This window comes from Nomascus leucogenys, chromosome X (assembly GCF_006542625.1).
Source record: "Nomascus leucogenys isolate Asia chromosome X, Asia_NLE_v1, whole genome shotgun sequence".
Taxonomy (NCBI): Eukaryota; Metazoa; Chordata; class Mammalia; order Primates; family Hylobatidae; genus Nomascus; species Nomascus leucogenys.
This window is the reverse complement of record NC_044406.1, coordinates 8,198,801-8,220,871: the sequence shown is the minus strand read 5'-3', so window position 1 is coordinate 8,220,871 and position 22,071 is coordinate 8,198,801. Positions and strand designations below refer to the sequence as shown.

Below are 22,071 nucleotides of genomic sequence, written 5' to 3'. Positions count from 1 at the left end.
CTCAGCCCGCAGTGGCGAGACATCTTGACCTTGTGTCGTTTCTAACACTGGAGTCCCCTTCTTCCATCTTCTCTTTGGAAGGACTGCCTGAGTCCCTCCTCCCCGTACTCATTCTTCCTCAGAACAAGAGCTTTTATCTAGTTCGAAGCCCCCTTGAGCCTGCACCCCAGTTTAAATGACATATCTTGGAACTTCATCCTCCCTGCATGCAAGTGGAGCAGAAGGCAGAGTTCCTTAGTCAAATCCAAATGCCTACACCTATCCCAGGCCACACCCTCCTTGGTCCCAGGGGCTGTGCCCACTTGTGTCCCGAGAGCTGTCACGTGCAGCTTCCTGACATCAGAGGAAGCCGGTGTCTGCCCTGCCGTCTCAAGGATGGGCTGGGCTTCTTGTACCTGTTTCCAGACATTTTGATGCAGGCTCTTCCTGATTGCAGATGTGGATCCAGCTGTTGTACAGTGCCTGCTTCTGGTGGCTGTTTTGCTATGCAGTGGACGCTTATCTGGTGATCCGGAGATCGGCAGGACTGAGGTATTCACCGAGGAAATGGGATTTCTGCCCTAGTTCTATTTTAGAGGGAAGATTAGAGATGGCACTGAGCATTTAAAAGTATTTTGCAGTGTTGCAGACACCGTCATTCAGAATCTGTCACCTGGCCCCTTCGCCTAGAAACATCCATGGCAGCTCATTTTTATAAGAGGCCAAAGGCACATTTAAAATATTAGCCAGGCACAGTGGCTTGTACCTGTAATCCCAGCTACTTGGGAGGTAGGAGGATTGCATGAGGCCAGGAGTTTGAGACCAGCCTGTGAAACTTAGTGAGAGTCCATCTCCAAAATAACAAAACAAAATCTTGAGGATTTTAAAAACCTTGAAAGCAAGTAATACAATAAATGAAATATCTGGAACTGGACAAATACGAAAACAGAATGGGCATGTATGTAAACAATTTTATTATTTTTTCCTTTTTAGAGACAGGGTCTCGCTTTCACACTCAGGCTGGAGTGCGGTGGTGAGAGTATGGTTCACTGCTGCCTCAACCTCCCAGGCTCAAGCGATTCTTCCAACCTCAGCCTCCTCAGTCTGTAGCTGGGACTACAGACATGTGCCACCAAACCTGGCTAATTTTATTATTTTTGTAGAGATGGGGTCTTGCTATGCAGCCCAGGCTGGTCTCAAACTCCTGGCTTCAAGTGATCCTCCTGCCTCGGCCTCCCAAAGTGCTGGGATTACAGGCATGAGCCACTGCATAAACAATTTTTTATTATATTTAAAGGTTCAAAGGATGTATATATTGACACTTCATGCTAAATCTGGAACCTGAGAATGCCGGGGCTGGAGGTGGCTGCTTGGCATGGAGTTACTCAGTGGTTAGTACCTGGGGCACTGGCGTGTTTGAACTGATGCCCAGTCACTCATGAGTTGTGTAACTGTTGGCGAGTTGTTTAACTTCTCTGGACTTCTGTTTTCTCAGCTGTGAAATGGTACCCACAAGGTCACTGCGAAGAGTAAATGTGATCATCCATGTATATGGTTAAGAACAGTCCTGAAACGTTGTCAGCTCTTGATATCTATCAGCTGTTACAGTAGGTGGGATGCGCATGTGTTGAGGAAACATCCGCATACAGAGCTGAACTGACAGAGAAGCTGGACGTGGCATGGCAGGGCTCCAAATCCAGGAAGCATTTGCCCCCACCAAGTTCATGGTCCACTTGATTCAGGTCCCCTTTGGAGGGAGCCCTTCCTTGCCTGTTTTTTTGTTCTTGTTTTTGTTTAAATACAGCTTTGTAGGCCAGGCACAGTAGCTCACACCTGTAATCCCAGAACTTTGGGAGGCTGAAGCAGGAGGACTGCTTGAGCCCAGAAGTTTTGAGACCAGCCTGGGCAACATAGTGAGACCCCATCTCTACAAAAAATTAAAAAAAAGATAGCCAGGCATGGTGGGGTGCAACAGTGGTCCCAGCTACTCAGGAGGCTGAGGTGGGAGGATGGCTTGAGCCCAGGAGGTCAAAGCACTGTGAGCCATGATCGTGTCACTGTACTCCAGCCTGGGCGACAGAGTGAGACCCTATCTCAAAAAACAATACAAACAAACAAACAAACAAACCCAGCTTTATAAAGGTCACCTGTTTAAAGCCTAAAATCCAGTGGTTTTTTAGTATATTCACAGAATTGCATAACCATCACCGTCATTGATTTTATACCATTTTAATCATCCCCTCTACATCTCTGTGCTGGTTATTAGTCACTCCTCACTGCCCCCTCCCCACCGCCCCCAGCAACCACTTATCTACTTTGTCTCTGTGGAGCCACATGTTCTGGACATTTCATAGCAATGGAATCATACAGTACGTGACCTTTCGTGTTTGGGTTTTTAACTCAGTGTAACATCTTCACAGTTTATCCGTGTTGTCGTGTGTCTGTGCTTCATTCCTGTTATGGTCTGAATGTTTCTGTCCCTCCAAAAATTCCTATATTGAAATTCTAACCCCTAAGGTGATGGTATTAGGAGGCAGGGCTTTTGGGAGGTTATTAGGTCATAAGTGGGATCAGTGCCCTTGTAAAGGGGGCCCCAGAGAGCTCCCTCACCCCTTCTACCATGTGGGGACACAGCAAGAAGGTGCTATCTATGAACCAGGAAGCAGGGCCTCACCAGACATCACATCTGCTATACCTTGATCTTGGACTCCCAGCCTCCAGAGCTGTGAGCAATAATTGTTTATAAGCCACCTAGTGTGTGATATTTTGTTATAGCAGCCTAAATGGATTAAAACAATCCCTTTTCATTGCTAAATAATATGCCAGTGTAAGGCTATACTACATTTTGTTTATCCATTTATCGGTTGATGGACATTTTGTGTGCTTCCATTGTTTTGACTACTTCCATTGTTTGGCTACTAGGAATAATGCTGCAACTGACATTTGTATGCAAGTGTTTGTGTGGACATATGTTTTCATCACATATTCCTGAGTATATATCTAGGTGTGTAATTGCTGAGCCATGTGGTAACTCTAGGTATAACCTTGTAAGAAACTGTTGGCCGAGCGCGGTGGCTCACGCTTGTAATCCCAGCACTTTGGGAGGCCGAGGCGGGCGGATCACGAGGTCAGGAGATCGAGACCACGGTGAAACCCCGTCTCTACTAAAAAAAAATACAAAAAATTAGCCGGGCGCGGTGGCGGGCGCCTGTAGTCCCAGCTACTCGGAGAGGCTGAGGCAGGAGAATGGCGTGAACCTGGGAGGCGGAGCTTGCAGTGAGCCGAGATTGCGCCACTGCACTCCAGCCTGGGCGACAGAGCGAGACTCCGTCTCAAAAAAAAAAAAAAAAAAAAAAAAAAAAAAAAGAAACTGTTAAACTAAGGCCAGGTGCAGTGGCTCACCCCTGTAATCCCAGCACTTTGGGAGGCCGAGGCGGGTGGATCACGAGGTCAGGAGATCAAGACCATCCTGACTAACAAGGTGAAACCCCGTCTCTACTAAAAATACAAAAAATTAGCCGGGCATGGTGGCGGGCACCTGTAGTCCCAGCTACTTGAGAGGCTGAGGCAGGAGAATGGCGTGAACCCGGGAGGCAGAGCTTGCAGTGAGCCGAGATGGCGCCATTGCACTCCAGCCTGGGAGACACAGCGAGACCGTCTCAAAAAAAAAAAAAAAAAAAAAAAGAAACTGTTAAACTGCTTTCCAAGGTGGGTGCACCATTTTACATTCTAGCAGTAATGTGAGGATTGCAGTTTATCCACATCCTGTCAATACTTGTTATTATCTGTTTTAATTTTAGCCATCCTAGCATGTGTGAATTGGTAACTCCTCATGGTTTTGATTTCACTGATGAGTAATGATGCTAAGCATCTTTTCATATGCTGATTGGTCATGTATATATCTTCTTAGAGAAATGTCTATTCACCTCTTTTGCCCATTATTTCATTGGGCTATTTGGTTTTTTATCATTGAGTTGTAGGAGTTCTTTATATATTCTAGATACAAGTAGCATATTACATACATGATTCACAAATAGTTTCTCCCATTCTGTGGTTTGTCTTTACACCTACTTGATGATATCTTTCAAAGCACAAAAGTTTTTCATTCTGAAGTCCAATTTTTCTATTTCTTTGATTGCTTATTCTTTTGTTGTCATATCTAAGAAATCATTGCCTAACCCAAGGTAACAAAGATTTAGACCTATGTTTTCTTATGGTTTGAATGCTTAAATTTAGGTCCACTTAGAATTTTTGTGCACAGGTGACTAATGGGTCCATCTTCATTATTTTGCATGTGGATATCCAGTTGTCCCAGCACCATTTATTGAATAAATTTACTTTTAAAGCCAATATCAGTAAATAGAGATCATATGTAGGCTATAGAATATATTGGGTAATCCCAGTAGATCCCTGCTCTAAAATCATTGACATTCCTTATGTAGATCACATCATCAACTTTGGTCTCTCTGGCCTGAAGTTTAGTGCTTACTTCATTTTTGTGCTTGTTCCTTCCACCTTTTTACCTTAGCTCCCAAACTCTTACACATCTGAACCAAACTGAGATATGCCTGGTTGTGAAAATTCTCCAGGGAAGATAGTCAAGGTCAGAGCCAGCCAATTAGGTGTATCAGTGAAGATTCATTTTGGCTACAGAAAATATATATAATGACTTAAACAAGGTAGGGATTTCTCTTTCATGCTAAAGATGTCCAGAGGTAGGCAATCCAGGACGCTTGTGATGGACATCAGGGACCCAGGTTCCTTTGATTTTCCTGCGTCACTATCCTATTGTGTGACTTCTATCTTCAAAGTGTCATGGCCCAAAATAGCTGCTGGTGCTCCAGTCATCACACCTACATTCTGGGTATCAGGAAGCTGGAAGAGAGCAATGCAATGCAATAGAGGCCTGTGTTCCCCTGAGCCAGCTTTAAGTAGTGTCCTGGGAGTTTCATACAATGCCAGTTACATATTATCGGCCAGAAGTTAGTTTTTTGTTTTTTGTTTTTTTTTGAGATGGAGTTTCACTCTTAATTTCTTTTTTCTTTTCTTTTTTTTGAGATGGAGTTTCACTCTTTTTGCCCAGGCTGGAGTGCAATGGCACGATCTTGGCTCACTGCAACCTCCACTGCCTGGGTTCAAGCAATTCTCCTGCCTCAGCTTCCCAAGTAGCTGGGATTACAGGTACCTGCCACCACGACCAGCTAATTTTTGTATTTTTAGTAGAGATGGGGTTTCACCATGTTGGTCAGGCTGGTCTCGAACTCCTGACCTCAGGTGATCCACCCGCCTCAGCATCCCAAAGTGTTGAGATTACAGGCTTGAGCCACCACGCCTGGCCAGAACTTAGTTTCATGCCACACTTAGCTGCTAAAGGAGGTAGGAAATAGACTCTGTGAGCCGAGCATGCAGCTGCCCTCCTGACATCCAGGTTATGTTACTGAGGGAAAAAGGAAATATGGCTTTGAGTAGGTAATTAGCAGTGTGATAAAGCCGTGGCCCTGCAGCTCTCATGACTGGCATGTCTCTGAGCATCCCTCAGTCAGTGTTGGAGAGGTTGGAGGTCTGACACAACTGTAGGTCTTATAGATGCCAGTTATGGGTAGAAGAAGTGTCTCAGAGTGCTGGAAGGAAGCTGGGAGAAGAGTAATACCCCCTGCTGCCATAGGAAGATATATTACTTCACCTCCACCCATGGTGGGGATGTGGGGGAAAAGGGATGGGGTCCCACGGGGCAGTTTGAGAACTGTCTGGACCCAGAGGACAGACAGGGCCCTGAGAAGCTGGGACAGGCAATCATGAAGCCCTCCTTAACCCAAGGATAGTGTTTGGGGGTTCATTTGGAACTCAGTGATCAGAAGGCAGGATGTTGGGACCAAGGGTCTTCAGCCCGTGGGGAGCGCAGGCTTCTCCTGATCTGCTGTGGATTGGGGTTCAGACTTCTGCCCCGGTGTGGGTTTCAGAGGCCCAGCCCGAAGTCAGGGTCTGGAATGCAGAGATTCTGCACTCTCAAACACCCAGCCCTTTGCAGAAAGCCTCTCCGTTAGTTATCTGAGTCTCATACAAAGCTTCTGGTTCCTGGCCCACATTACTAAGACATACCCCCGGACCCTCACCCGCTCCCAGCCCAGCCAGGCTAGGGAAGGGCCACGCCAGGAACCAGTCACAGTGTGGGAGGCAACACATGCTGGAAGTGTTTCTTTTCCTCCCGAAGCTCTTTGGACTTGTTTCTTTCCTCTTGTCTCATTGTAGAAGGGTGTCCTTTCTCACTCAGATCCCTTTGTCTACACAGCTGATCTTCCAAGTTAAAGTCCCGATGGGGTGGGGGTTGTGATATTTGCCAGGAATCTGGTAGAGTTTTGAGTGACAGCCACGCATCCCATGGAGCCCCAGCCCCCTACCCCACCTCGTCCCATCAGACAGGAGAGGCAAACCCAAGCTGGACGGCACCAGTCAGCTCTGCAGAGCTTCCATCTTCAGTCTTCCAGCGGCATCTGGAAGGCTGCGGCCTCAACTCCTGGGGGAAAGGGGGTGGGGTGTATGGAAGTACAAAGATGAAAGCTAGAGACTGTGCAAGAATGCCAGCTGTTCAGGGAATGGGGAGGCGAAAGGCAAGTCCCCTGCTCTTCTCTCAGGAAGCATGTAGTAGCTGCTGGTTCTGCAGAGACAGCCTTCCCAGGTGGGACTGAGCATTCAGACTTGGCTATTAGATGTGGAGGTGACTCTGGGAGGGCTTGGGGATAGGAGCTCCTTGCTTATCGGGTGAGCCGGGTATTCAGGAGGCATAAGGCCTCTCTCACTGGTGGGCTGTGAGGGCCCACACAGCTGAGAAGGAGCCCCACGTTCATGTCCTTCTGTTGGGAAACCTCAGGTTCAGGTCAAGGTTTGCTGCAGATCCACCTTAATTCACTTCCATGCCAGAGGATCAGGTAGGAAAAAGCAAACCAGACAAGCCCAAGCACAGCTCCTCCTCCCTTTCTGACATCTCCATAAAAAACTTTGCAGTCACAGCCATTGGCTGATTTCTTCTCTAAGCTATCCCCTCATCTTTTATAACTGGGTTTTTTTTTTTTTTTTCAGATTGTTTTTTTCAATTATTTTTATTTTTATTATTATTTTTTTTTTTTTGAGACGGAGTCTTGCTCTGTCGCCCAGGCTGGAGTGCAGTGGCGTGATCTCGGCTCACTGCAACCTCCATCTCCCAGGTTCGAGGGATTCTCCTGCCTTAGCCTCCTGAGTAGCTGGGACTACAGGCACCTGCCACCACACCCAGCTAATTTTTGTATTTTTAGTAGAGATGGGGTTTCACCATGTTGGCCAGGCTGGTCCTGATCCACCCGCCCTGGCCTCCCAAAGTGCTGGGATTACAGGCATGAGCCACTGCGCCCGGCCTTTTTCAAGTTTTAAGGTTTATCTAATTTCGAATTTTTTTTGAATAGATGAAAAAGAGCCCTCCAGTAGATTATCAGACTTACACTTAAACCGACATGGTCCTGTGGCCCACAGAGGCTTCTGTGACCCAGTCCCCAACACACGGCCCTCCCTCTGTCCTCTCTCACCCTCTCCACTCCAGCCATACCCAGCTCCCAGCTTCTAGAAGGAACCTGTATTCTTTTTTCTTTCTTTCTTATTTTTAATAGCTGCGTCTCACTCTGTCATCTAGGCTGGAGGGCAGTGGCATGATCACAGCTCACTGCAGCCTTCAACTCCTGGGCTCAAGCAATCCTCCCGCCTCAGCCTCCTGAGTAGCTGGGGCTACAGGTGTGCACCTCCAGGCCAGGCTGCAGCTCACATTCTTTGACTTGTGGCCTTTTCCTCCATCTTCAAAGCCAGCATTGGTGGGTTACATCCTTCTCAAATTCCCTCTTTTCTGGTTCTCTGCAGCTGATAGTCTCTGCTTTTCTGGATTCTGACAGTTACATTGGCCCAACCCAGATAACCCAGGATGACTTCCTTATCTCAAACATCCTTAACTTCATCACACCTGCAAAGTCTCTTTTGCCATATAAGGGAACATATTCACAGGTTCCAGAGATTAGGGCAGGGACATGTTTAGGGAAATACATTCGGGCTATCACAAGTGTTTATCCACTTTAACTTATAAACATAGTCTCTTCCAGGCATGTTGGCTCATGCCTGTAATCCTAGCACTTTGGGAGGCTGAGATGGGAGGATTGCTTGAGCCTAGGAGTTTGAGACCAGCCTGGGCGACATAGCAAGACTCCATCTCTACTAAAAATAAAAATAAAAAAGTTAGCTGGGTGTGGTGGTGAGTGCTTGTAGTCCTAGCTACTTGGGAGGCTGAGGCAGGCTTGAGCTCAGGAGTTTGAAGTTACTGTGAGCTATCATTGTGCCATTGCACGCCAGTATGGGTGACAGAGGGAAACTCTCTTAAAACAACCACCACAAACATAGTCTCATCTTTTAGATTAATCACGTCTATGGGCCTGACTTCGTGTAAAATCTTCTCCATCCAGCCATGGCCTCTGGGGCTGGCCCCCAGCAGGGGCACAGGCTGGGACATTACACTGATTGTTCTATGTCATCCTCTTAAGATGGTCACTCCCATGCAGGCAGGTACTCTGTTTCCTGTGCCTAGAACAGGCATGATCTTTGCTCAGTAAACATTCAGCCAATGTACACTGAGTGAGACATACTGCGCTGATACAACTGTGATTCTTTTAGTTGAGACGCAACTTAAATACTGTAATATTCGCCCTTTAAAGGTGTGCAGTTCAGTGGCTTTTAGTGCCATCTGCAAGGTTATACATCAGTTAGCCCCACTACTACTAGTTACAGAACACTTCTACCATCCCAGAAAGAAACCCTGTACCCATTAGCAGCCACCCCCCATGTCTGCAGAATCACACAATATGTGCACCCTTTGTGTCCGGCTTTTCACTCAGCATTGTTTCTGAGGTTCACCCATGGAGTAGCATGCATCAGTACTTCATTCCTTTCAACTCGAAGTTACCTTTGCACGTGCTGACAGCCATCTTGTAGGTTAAGGGTGTGGGAAGTGTTTCCTATCACTGGCCCCTCTTCTGTAGAGAATGTGCACCGGAAGGGAAATCCCAGAGTAACAGCGCTGATGGTCCAGTACATGTCTCCACCTCCCTGAGCACAGGATGCTGGTAAATCCCACTGCTGGGGCCGCCTGATTGTCCTCAAAGTGAAGACAGCTGGGCATCCAGGGCAGGCCCAGCCTTGTGGGAAAGTGGAGGCGGGCGGGGACGGCCAGCCTGCCCTGGAGGGCAGTGTAAGTAGCAGAAAGCAGCCAGGCCTGATGTCCACCTGGCCCTTAGCGTAGTGGCACAGGAAGGCCGCAGAGGGTTTCCGTGTTCACCCAGCTGACAGGAGCAACTCACGGCTCTGAGAAGTGGGTCTGGCCGAGGTGATGCAGCTAGTTAATGTGCCAGGTGTTTGCATTAGGTTCAAACCTTTTGAGCCTCAGAGCATCTTCCTGGGATGAGGCTGTAAGAGGAGTAAGTGGGGAGGCTGGGAGGAGCACCTGGCAAGTGCTGTGCCCGTGAGGTGCAGTCTTAGTCCGTCCAGTCTGCTATAACAAACATCACAGACTGGCGGCAGCTTATAAACAGCAGAAATGTATGGCTGGGCGCGGCGGCTCACGCCTGCAATCCCTCCCTTTGGGAGGCCAAGACAGGTGGATCACTTGAGGTCAGGAGTTTAAGACCAGCCTGGCCAACATGGTGAAACGCTGTCTCTAGTAAAAATACAAAAATTAGCTGGGTTGGTGGTGGGCGCCTGTAATCCCAACTATTCGGGAGGCTGAGGCAAGAGAATTGCTTGAACCTGGGAGGCGGAGGTTGCAGTGAGCCGAGATTGCACCACTGCACTCCAGCCTGGGTGACAGAGCAAGACTCCATCTTGAAAAAAAAAAAAAAAACCATCTGACCCAGCAACTCCACTCCCATGTATACATCCCAAAGAACTGAAAACAGGAACCCAGCCAGGTGCAGTGGCTCATGCCTGTAATCCCAGCACTTTGGGAGGCCAAGGTGGCAGGATCGCTTGAGGCCAGGAGTTTGAGACCAGCCTGGCCAACATAGTAAGACCCATCTCTACAAAAAAAAATTCAAAAATTAGCTGGGCATGGTGGTGCATGCCTGTGGTCCCAGCTACCTGGGAGGCTGAGGTGGGAGGATTGCTTACGCCTAGGAATTGGAGGCTGCAGTGAACTATGATTGCACCACTGGACTCCAGCCTGGGCCACAGAGACTATCTCAAAACAAAACAGGAACTCAAATACTGGTACATAACACATGTTCATAGCAGCGCTACTCACAATAGACAAACAGTGGAAACAACCCAAATGTCCACTGATGGGTGAATCTTGGCCCATGTATACAATGGAATGGCATTCAGTCAGAAAAAGGGAAGAAAGGGCCGCCGCTATGGCTCACGCCTGTAATCCCAGCACTTTGGGAGGCCGAGGCAGGGGGATCACTTGAGCTGAGGGATTCAACAGCAGCCTGGCAACATGGCATAACCTCATCTCCACAAAAAATACAAAGAAATAGCTGGGCATGATGGCGTGTGCCTGTGGTCCCAGCTATTCAGGAGGCCGAGGTGGGAGGATTGCTTGAGCTCAGGAGACAGTTGCAGTGAGCCGAGATTGCACCACTGCACTCCAGTCTGAATGACAGAGCAAGACCCTGACCCCCAACCCCTACAAAAAGAGGAAAGAAAGGGGCACAGTGGCTCATGCCTATAATCCCAGCAATTTGGGAAGCCAAGGTGGGAGGATTGCTTGAGATCAGGAGTTCAAGACCAGCTTGGGCAACATAGCAAGATACTGCCTCAACAGAATATTAAAAGAAACAAAGGAATGAAGAACTGATCCATGCTACAATGTCAGTGAACCTGGAAAGCATTATGCTGAGTGAAGGAAGTCAGGTGCAAAACGCCACGTAGCATATATTTCCATTTACATGAAATATCCAGAACATGCAAGTCCACAGAGACAGAAACTAGATTAGGGGTTGCTAGGGGCTGGGGGATGGGCAAAGGGGAGTGACCATTTATATTAGTCTGTTCTCACACTGCTATGAAGAACTGCCTGAGACTGAGTAATTTATAAAGGAAAGAGGTTTAATTGACTCACAGTTCACCGTGGCTGGGGAGGTCTCAGGAAACTTCCAATCGTGGCAGAAGGCCAAGGGGAAGCAGGACACCTCCCTCACAAGGCAGCCGAGCGATTGGGGGTGGGGGTGGGGGAGGGAAATCCCCTTATAAAAGCATCAGATCTCGTGAGAACTCACTCACTATCACGAGAACAGCATGGGGGAACCGCCCCCATGATTCAATCACCTCCACCTGGTCATTTCCATCCTCCAACCACCTAACCAACTGATTTCCATCCAACAATGATTAGCGCAACTTGTTCTCTCCCTTGGGATTTTGGAGATTACAATTCAAGATGAGATTCGGGTGGAGACAGAAAGCCTAACCATATCACCAATTAATAGATATGGGGTCTCCTTTTGGAATGATGAAAACATTTTGGAAGGAGACAGTGGTGATAGCTGCAGAGCATTGTGAATGTACTAAATGCCACTTTATTGCTCACTTTAAAATAGTTAATTTTATGTGATGTGAATTTCACCTCAATGGAAAACAACCAATCAACCTCAGCAGCACGAGGAAACTCTTTGCCGAGGGGCTTTCCTCTGTGTACATTTTCGTGACCTTTCCAGAGCGCAGGAGTTGGCCTGGTAGTTCCAGGCAGGCCTCTGTGCCCCACTGAGCTGTGGCTGCTGTTGTGCTTGTTCCCTAGCACCATCCTGCTGTATCACATCATGGCGTGGGGCCTGGCCACCCTGCTCTGTGTGGAGGGAGCCGCCATGCTCTACTACCCTTCCGTGTCCAGGTAAGTTGGGACTCCAGCGCCCCAGGCAGCCCCATCCTTGTCTCATCATGTGTTGTCTTGCAGGGAATACATGAGCCCCGACCCACAGAGTGGGCGCCTTGGCGGTTAGGCTGTTGTCTCAGGGCCACATGAGGCCATGCTCACGGCCCAGCCCCAGAGGGCTGACTACAGTAGCTTGGAGAATGACCCTGGAGTCCTTCTCCCTGGCTCTGCCTTTCTCGTTTGTGTGCATAGGCGCCCATGCACACAAGCATGCACGCAAAGCTTTCCACATATTCCCCTCCACGTAAGGTGTATTCCCAGCCCCTGTATTGGTACAGTTTTCTCATGCCCACTTTTAAGTATTTGGTCTTCAAGCTTCCTCTGGATGAGCAGGTGAGCTTAACATTCTAGGAATGAGTGTAGGGTCATGTGGAAGAGGCCATAAGGATCCCTGGGCAGAGCTTATTCTCTAGCTTTGCTTCCTACGCTTTCTCACTTCTCTTCCATCCTCCACACAGAGGGAGATGTGGCCGCTGGAACTGTCTCAGGCATTTCCTCAAGTTTACATTCCTGTCCATGCAACCCTCAGTTGCAAAGCCAAGGTCTTTCCAAGGATATATATACTTTAACTTCCAATGGAAAACTGGAAAACAGAAGTGGACAGTGTCTTTGTCTGTGATTTTTATACCAGGGATCAACACAGTGTAGCCCCCAGGACAAATCCGGCCTTCTTCCGTTTTTGTAAATAAAGTTTTATTGGAATATAGTCACACTCATTTCTTTATGTACTGTCTGACTGCTTTTGCATGACAACATCAGAGTTGAGTAGTTGCCTCAGAGACCACAGTGTGGCCCATGAAGCTGAAAATATTTACTATCTGTTCCTTTACAGAAAAAAAAATCTACAGAAAAAAATTGGTGTAGATAATTTATCTCCCTCTTTTCTCGCTTCTTGCAGCTACTCAGTGAGGATGTCTCCAAATTGGTGTTGCCTTGTCAACCATGAATACAAGTAGGGAGCTCTGTGTAGATCCATCCATACAGTCTGCTTTACTGGGGAACTTTAAAAGGACAGATGCAGTGTCAGCAGCTGTTATAACGGAATGCACTTAGTTGGAAAGAGAGTTTCTGTGGCTCTCCCTCACCTGTGGGACCCTGGAGACTCCTGGCAAAGTTGCATCTGAGTCTGAGGGTGCCATTGCTGCAGGGCGCACAGGGAGCCTTGAGGTACTCCCAGGGCGTTTAGGAGCTGCTCCTTTTAAGCATCTTATCCTTAATCATCTCTTCATTTTCACAACACCTGACCCAGGGCACTCGGCATTCTTCATGCTCACAGTCTCACTCTCTTATTTGTCATTTCCTTTCTGTCTTTGCATTGGAGTCACTTCTCTTTCTCCTCTTGTTTCTCTTTCTCCTTTCAAGCCTTTCAAGATTGAATTTTAGCCTCTACAGCTAAAGATAAAACCGCCTGTTAAAAGAAAGTGGCAGCATTGAGAGGTGGTATAGTAATTCTTCCTATGGCAAGAGGAGATGGGTATTGCATTTTTCCCACCTGATTTTTTTTTTTTTTTTTTTTTTTTTTTTTTTTTTACATTTTCTGCCACTTTCCCCTCTGGTTTGACAACTCTGTCAATATTATGGGTGTTTAATTTATTTTTTGTCATTCCCCCTTCCGTGGCCATGAGGCTGTTTGGTTAGCCCCTTTTCCACCTCCCTCTTTGGCTGAGCTGGAGCAGACCTCCCTCCCATTTGCCTTCAGTTTCCTCTTCCTCTGTGCCATTTTGCTTCTCTCCTACATTAAGCATTTCGCAGCTGAGAGTTGTTACCTTGGTAACATATGTTTGTGAGGCCCTCCAGCACATTCTGTGGTGACCAGTGACTCCTATGACCCTCAGTAGAAATCTTTGTCCTTGGCCGGGCGCGGTGGCTCACGCTTGTAATCCCAGCACTTTGGGAGGCCGAGGCGGGCGGATCACGAGGTCAGGAGATCGAGACCACGGTGAAACCCCGTCTCTACTAAAAATACAAAAAAATTAGCCGGGCGTGGTGGCGGACGCCTGTAGTCCCAGCTACTCAGAGAGGCTGAGGCAGGAGAATGGCGTGAACCCGGAAGGCGGAGCTTGCAGTGAGCCGAGATTGTGCCACTGCACTCCAGCCTGGGCCACAGAGCGAGACTCCGTCTCAAAAAAAAAAAAAAAAAGAAATCTTTGTCTTTTTCTCTGACAAGAACCTCTGAAACTATTGTTATCCATAACCATGAGAACACAATTTCCTCTGAAATATGCAGCTGGCATATTTTGAGTTGTTCAAGCCCAGGGGCTAGATTTTATTCATGTTATTGCCCAAAACCATGTAGTAAGTACTCAAAACCTCACTATTTAATGGAGTGCCTTTGTCTCTACTTGAATTGCGTTTTTTTCCTTGAGATCCAGTGCAGGGAATCCCCCATCCCAGGGTGTTTTTCTTTCCGATCTTTTCCCAGCAGGAACCTTTAAAAGCTTCCTCCAGTGGAATGCCTTAGGGGTCCTCCCATTTCTGAGACAGAAACATGGTTGATCTCCCTTACTCTCCTGTAATTTATGGCTTGTTCCAGACATAAGAAATGACTCACATTTCCTTTGGGCAGTCAGAAGCAGATTTATGCATTTCCCTTTTTGTTCTCATCCTCTTATCTTGACTTCCAGATAAGTAGATGTCTTTTAGCCAAAGCTTTGCTTTTGAGAAGAATGACTTTGGTTTTCCTCTCTCAGGTGTGAGCGGGGCCTGGACCACGCCATCCCCCACTATGTCACCATGTACCTGCCCCTGCTGCTGGTTCTTGTGGCGAACCCCATCCTGTTCCAAAAGACAGTGACTGCAGGTAAATACTAGGGAAGCTCTCTGGGTACGCGGCCACTGGGAGCAGCCCCATGACTCGGGCTCAGTCAGTGACACATGTCCTGGAATTCTCCAGGACAGTGGACCTCATTTGTCATCCTCCAGAGACATCAGCAGAACACAGCTGCAGAAAGTAAGCAGGTTCAATAAATGAAAATGTGCAGGCCTCTGCCCGCACAAGTTCTGTGCCATCATTTGTTAGCTCAGTGCCAGGAGTAGTTGACTTTTCACTTCTGTACTGGGCTTCTCCTGGGTTGGCTGCAGGAGTGCCCTTGGACGACTGTGGAGGTGTGAGAGGAACAGAAGGAGAAGAGAAGGGAGGGGGAAGGGACTGAGTCTGTACTGAGGTGGCTCCAGTCCCATAATGCACTTGGCTGATGTTTTTTCTCAGATGGGCAGGAAACAGGAAGTGGAGCACAGGAAATGAGTCGAGGTCAATGGTTCGAAAAGGATAAGAGGAATGAAGTCGTCGACAACATGTCTGGGAAAGACTTCTAGGCTGGGGCTGGAGACCTGCAGTCCAGCCCCTACTTTGCCCTCAAGGAAGTGGGTCCTGGAATGAGCCTCCCACCTCCTCAGGCTGCCAGAGATCTCTCAAGGGGAGAATGGGAATAAGGAAATTTGCCTTAACTGAGAGGTCTTTTGAAGATCACCTGTTGATTGTTGAACTTTTTAAAAACATTGTTGAGAGTACTCTATCATTGGTAATAGGAAATTATTGTGATTCTTCAGACCATTCTCTTCATATCTACACTTTTTGTTTTCTTTTTATTGAGATGGAGTCTTGCTCTGTCACCCCAGGCTGGAGTGCAGTGGCGTGATCTCGGCTCACTGCAACCTCTGCCGCCCATGTTCAAGTGATTCTCGTGCCTCAGCCTCCTGAGTAGCTGGGACTACAGGCGAGCGCCACCATGCCCGGCTAATTTTTTTGTATTTTTAGTAGAGACGGGGTTTTGCCATGTTGGCCAGGCTGGTCTTGAACTCCTGACCTCGGGTGATCCACCCACCTTGGCCTCCCAAAGTGCTGGGATTACAGGCGTGAGCCACCACGCCTGGCACATATCCACATTTAAATATAGTGTGTTAAATATAGCATTTTAAAAGAAAATCTCATCAAAAAGTGATTTGAGCTGATGGAAATGACTTATAGAAAAAAGACTGAAAAGAAATACACTAAGATGTTAACAGTGGTTATCTCTGGGTGGAGGGACCATGGGTCATTCATACTTCCCTAAACTTTTAAATATTTTCTAACTTGTCTATAAGAAGAAATTAAATTGTTTTCGATATTTTAACAAGTGTGCACTATTTTTATTTTTTTGAGATGGAGTTTCGCTCTTTTGCCCAGGCTAGAGTGAATTGAGGTGATCTCGGCTGACTGAAACCTCCGCCTCCTAGGTTCAAGCGATTCTCCTGCCTCAGCCTCCTGAGTAGCTGGGATTATAGGCACCTGCCACCACACCCAGCTAATTTTTGTATTTTTAGTAGAGATGGGGTTTCACCATGTTGGCCAGGCTGGCCTCGAACTCCTGACCTCAGGTGATCCACCTACCTCAGCCTCCCAAAGTGCTAGGATTACAGGTGTGAGCCACTGCACCTCTATTTTTATAACAGAGAAAATGAGCTTTTAAAAATATAGTTTCTGAACTAGGAACATTCAAATAAAATTGGGAATTTATTTATGTATTTATTTTGAGATGGAGTCTTGCTCTGTCACCCAGGCTGGAGTGCAGTGATCTTGCCTCACTGCAATCTCTACCTCCCGAGTCCAAGGGATTCTCGTGCACCAGCCTCCCGGATAGCTGGGATTATAGACGTGCACCACCATGCCCGGATAATTTTTGTATTTTTCGTAAAGACAGAGTTTCACCATGTTGGCCAGGCTGGTCTCGAACTCCTGACCTCAAATGATCCACTCACCTTGGCCTCCAAAGTGCTGAGATTACAGGTATGAGCCACTGCACCCAGCCAAAATTGGGAGTTTAGTTCATAGTAATGTACCTGTGTTAATTTCATAGTTGTGAAGAACATCCCCATGGTTGCATAAGATGCTTACATTGAGGGAAATCTGGGTAAAGGGTAGGGGTATACAGGGACTCTCTGTGCCATCTTTGCAACTTTTATGTAAATCTAAAATTATTTCAAAGCAGAAGTTTAAAAATATGTATATTCCTTAGGATCTATGAGGACTCCAACCTGGAGGTTGTGAGGAATGAATGTCAGTGACTTGCTTTGCTTCCTGCCCCTCTAGCCTTGCTCGTGGGCTCACACCTGCTTCCATTGCCTTCTCTGTCACTCCGTAAACATGAGTAATGGACACCATACATAGTTCCTTCTGTTCTTCACAGTGGCCTCTTTACTTAAAGGAAGACAAGGCATTTACACGGAGAACGAGAGAAGGATGGGAGCCGTGATCAAGATCCGATTTTTCAAAATCATGCTGGTTTTAATTATTTGGTAACCTTTCTTCTATATATGTGTATTTTTATTGCCAGTGGGAAGGGCTATGGAAACAACTTGCCATGTTGCATGTGTGACCAGAAGTTCCAAAGGGAAGAGCCTTTGGGAAGGAAATCTTTGAGACTGTGCTAGGTACCCTTTGAGGAAAGGTACAGAGGACAGGGGAGCAAGTCCAAAATTCATGAATTTCTGGAAAAACATTCAAATCTACTCAAATTATATATAAAGCCCTTAGGAAACAAACACCCAAGTTTAGTTTTGAAATGTCCCAACCATGTGCATTGCTGGGGTTAACCAAAACAAAGGGGTTGTGTATGCTTTTTTTTTTTTTTTTTCTGAGACAGGGTCTTTCTTTGTCACCCAGGCTGGAGTGCAGTGGCTCACAGCTCACTGCAACCTTGATCTTTAGGGCTCAAGTGATCTTCTCACCTCAGCCTCCCAAGGAGTCTCACTCTGTCACCCAGGCTGGAGTGCAATGGCGCGATCTCAGCTCGCTGCAACCTCCGCCTCTCAGGTTCAAGTGATTCTTCTGCCTCAGCCTCCTGAGTAGCTGGGATTACAGGTGTGTGCCATCACACCCAGCTCATTTTTGTATTTTTAGTAGAGTTGAGGTTTTACCATATTGGCCAGGCTGGTCTCAAACTCCTGACCTCAAGTGATCTACCCGCCTCTGCCTCCCAAAGTACTGGGATTACAGGTGTGAGCCACCACACTCAGCTGGTCATGCTTTATAAACTCACCCATTTGCCTCACTCCTGACACCAGAATTCCTGTGCCTGACAGAGGGGCAAGGGCACGTCTTTGGTCAAGAAGGTTGGAGAACGGCCTGAGCAGTTTGTCTCTCCTCATTTTTCCCCACCACTGGTATCCTGTCGAAACCTTTCAGGTGGATACTTTGAAAATAGTCCTGTAACCAATGCAAAAAATAAAACTGGAATCAGAACATGCTGCACTGTGGTGAATCAGTACCTTGCAGGACAGGGCAAGTACTTGTGATGTTAAAAATTCACCTGCGTTGGTCGTGGTAGCTCACACTTTGGTAGTTGGAGGCAGGACTATTTCTTGAGGTCAGGAGTTCAAAACCATCCTGGGCAATACAACAACAACAATTAGCCAGGAATGGTGGCACATGCCTATAGTCTCAGCTACTCGGGAGGCTGAGACAGGAGGATCACTTGAGCCTAGGAGTTCGAGGCTACAGTGAGCTATGATCATGCCACTGCTCTCCAGCCTGTGTGACAGAGCAAGACCTTGTCTCTAAAAAATAATAGTAATAATAATTCACCTGATATGAGCTTTGTTCGGACACCTTTCTTGGAAATATATAAATCATCTCCTACTAAAAATACACTCAATTCAACATTTCATATTTCACTGAGCCACCTAAAATAACATTGAAAAATGCTATTATAAAATGTCAAGAAAAAATTGTTTTGATCTCCATGAAAACTGTACATTGCTCTTCAAACAAAAAATGAATTCTGGGTTATTTGATACAGTGCTAGAACCTTACATCCTGATGTGGTGTTGAGTGTTACTATTGGAAGGATTTGCTGATCTGTGCTTTAGACTGAGAAAACAAATTATATTTCTTAAATTTTTAGTGTGCTGGTTCCTCTTAGTTTCATTTCTTTTCTTTTTCTTTTGAGACAGGGTCTCACTTTGTCCCCCAGGCTGGAGTGCAGTGGCACATTCATGGCTCACTGCAGGCTCCATTTCCTGGGCTCAAGCGATCCTCCCACCCCAGCCTCCCAAGTAGCTGGGACTACAGGTGGGCACCACCACACCTGGTTAATTTTTTTTTATTTTTTATTTTTAGTAAAGACAAGTTTCGCTGTGTTGCCCAGGCTGGTCTCGGACTCCTGGGCTCAAGCAATCCTCCTGCCTCAGCCTCCCAAAGTGCTGGGATTACAGGAGGGAGCCATCGCACCTGGCCCCTTAGTTTCTTACTGCAGAAGTGGCCATGTCTGTACTGAGAGTTAGTACTTTTAGGTCTTGGTAGAAATTCTTCTCTGACTCTCCAGCATTTAAAAACGAGTTTCATTGCATGTTCTCTTTACCTGCTGCCATTTTCTTTCTAACAGTTGGTTGTCGAATATCATCAATGAAAGCCTTTTATTCTATCTTGAGATGCAAACAGATATCAATGGAGGTTCTTTGAAACCTGTCAGAACTGCAGCCAAGACCACATGGTTTATTATGGTAGGTCAATCTGTATTTTATTTTAATTAGTTAAGTATTTAATTAATTAATTTGTTTTAGAGACAAGGTCTCACTCTGTCACCCAGGCTGGAAAGCAGTGGCATGATCATAGCTCACTGCAGTCTCAAACTCCTGGGCTCAAGCAATCCTCTGTCTTAGCCTCCTGAGTAACTGGGACTACAGGTGTATGCCACCACCCTGGGCAATGTAGGGAGACCCCATCTCTTTTTTTAATTATCTAGATTTAACATTTTCTGTTTGAAAAAAATCAGAAGAAAAAGGAGCAGTCAGAAGTACAATACATTATATTTAAATACAGAATGAGTTAAATAGGCTCCTGGCCCTAGTGTGCTAGCTGGCTGTTTTGTTTGTTGCTGGGATCCTTATTAAATGCTTCAACTCTGGTCAAACAGTTTGGTGCAGTGTATCAAAGCTCCTGGCAGTCTCACAATATCAGAGCATGGATCTTGAAGGAATGTTTCAGACCATGAAAACGCCACACAGATGAAGATATTCTTGGTAGCATTATCCTTCATAATCGTAAAGCATTATAGGCAACCCAGATTTCCAAAAAAAAAAAAAACAGAAAGAAAGAAATGGTTAAGTAAATTATGGTCTTTCATCTTGATGGAATATTACTCAGACATTAAAAACGATGATTATGAAATCTCTGGTATTAACTGGGAATACAATTATACCAATTACAACTACAGAAAAACATGTTTATCTTTTTTTCAACGGGGAAACAATGAAAAAACAAAAGAAATGAAACAGAAAAAAATACACATATTGGATGGACATACATGAAGAGAATGACGGGGTAGAAGCCCCACGGGCAGGTTGCCCCAGCGCTGTCATTCTCTCACCTTTATAAGAAGAAATGCACACGTGTTGTTGGCAGGGAGGTGCATATTGTACTATACAGAATCCATATTTATATTGCTTTTGAAATGGGGAAAGTCTCATTCACAAAGACTTTCAGATGGAACCAGCACCAGCCCTTCCCTCCCTGTACATGGTTTGGAGCTTGGCTGGCTTCCTCTGGTGAATTTTATGTGTCCTCAGCACACACGAGTGGAGGGATGTTTCCCAGACTCCGTCTGAGCCTCAGGAACCTTTATTACATCAAGTGCTCCCTTGGCAGCACAGGGTGGCAAACTGGGGAGAATAGAGGCCCCCAGGCTGCAGGAGGAGCTGGCTGTTCAGTCCCTGTGCTACAGCGCTCCCTCTCCCCTTCTCCCACTGCCGCCCTCTTCTCCTCCCCTACCCTCCCCTCCCACTTTCTCCTTCTCCTGTCTTCCCTGCTGTCTCTCGTCCTCTGTCCCCTCTCTTCCCTTCTCTACTCCAGCTCCTCCCCGCCCCCTCCTCTCCCCACCCCCCTCTACTTTCAGGCACCCTTGAAGGTACAGCACCTACTGTGGCCAATCTTCATCTTGCCCCAGACCAACCCACCAACCAGTCAACCAGCCACCAGCCAACCCATGGTCACTTCCAAGCGACCCCAGCCCTGTGGGCATCCTGAGGGGAGTGTGTCACTCTGTGACAGCCCAGGACTCTGACTCCTGCTACGTTGCACTGACTGCCATGTGTCTTTCTGTCCTCTCTCCAGGGAATCCTGAATCCAGCCCAGGGATTTCTCTTGTCTTTGGCCTTCTACGGCTGGACAGGATGCAGCCTGGGTTTTCAGTCTCCCAGGAAGGAGATCCAGTGGGAATCACTGACCGCCTCGGCTGCTGAGGGGGCTCACCCATCCCCAGTGGACTCCCGGGTGCCCCATGAAAACCCTGCTTCCAGGAAGGTGGCTCAAGTGGGTGGGCAGACTTCTGACGAAGCCCTGAGCATGCTATCTGAAGGTAATGCCCTGTCTGCCACAGCAGGTAGACTTCGGGGTCCCAGGGCTCCCCTTGGAAAGCCTTAGAGGATTCTTTGTCGCAGGGGCTGTCCTGTGCATGGTGGGGTGTTTAGCAGCACCCTTCAGGTGGACTCACTAGCTGCCAGTTGCACCTCCCCCCCAATTGTGACAACCAAAACTCTTTCCAGACATTGACAAATGTCTCCTGGGGGGCCACAGTGGCCCCCAGTTCACAACCAATGTCTCAGAATAATTAGGCTTGGATCTAAAAATGTGATATTTTTCCAGATGTTGTCTGAGCTAAATGCACACAAACACAAAACCAAAGACAAACACCACGCAATCCCATGATGGGGTGTACCAAAATAATGTTGAAATTTGGAGTAAGAAAAATAATATGCAGAAAGATGTTTGGAAATGGCGTAAGGAGTTCCGTTTTCTTTTCCATTCCTACTATTCAAATATGTTGAAGGGAGGCCAAGGCAGGTGGATCACTTGAGGTCAGGAGTTAGAGACAAGCTTGACTAACATGGCGAAACTCCATCTCTACTAAAAATACAAAAATAGCTGGGTGTGGTGGCTCATGCCTGTAATCCCAGCAGGTTTGGGAGGCCAAGATGGGTGGATCACCTGAGGTCAGGAATTCGAGACCAGCCTGACCAACATGGTGAAACCCTGTCTCTACTAAAAATACAAAATTAGCTGGCATGGTGGTACACACCTGTAATCACAGCTGCTTGGGAGGCTGAGGCAGGAGAATCACTTGAACCTGGGAGGAGGAGGTTGCAGTGAGCTGAGATCGCGCCATTGCACTCCAGCTGGGGCAACAAGA

At 47.0% G+C, this 22,071-nt stretch overlaps 1 protein-coding gene across 1 annotated transcript in view; it reads left to right on the top strand.

The window, feature by feature from the left end:
- GPR143 (G protein-coupled receptor 143) overlaps positions 1-22,071 on the top strand; it is a 42,148-nt gene that overhangs the window by 6,246 nt on the left and 13,831 nt on the right. The window contains exons 3-8 of the mRNA XM_030806535.1: positions 437-531; positions 11,774-11,866; positions 14,599-14,708; positions 17,074-17,182; positions 19,270-19,387; positions 20,997-21,240. Of these exons, the coding sequence (XP_030662395.1) occupies positions 437-531; positions 11,774-11,866; positions 14,599-14,708; positions 17,074-17,182; positions 19,270-19,387; positions 20,997-21,240 (769 nt within the window). The remainder of the gene's footprint in view (positions 1-436; positions 532-11,773; positions 11,867-14,598; positions 14,709-17,073; positions 17,183-19,269; positions 19,388-20,996; positions 21,241-22,071) is intronic.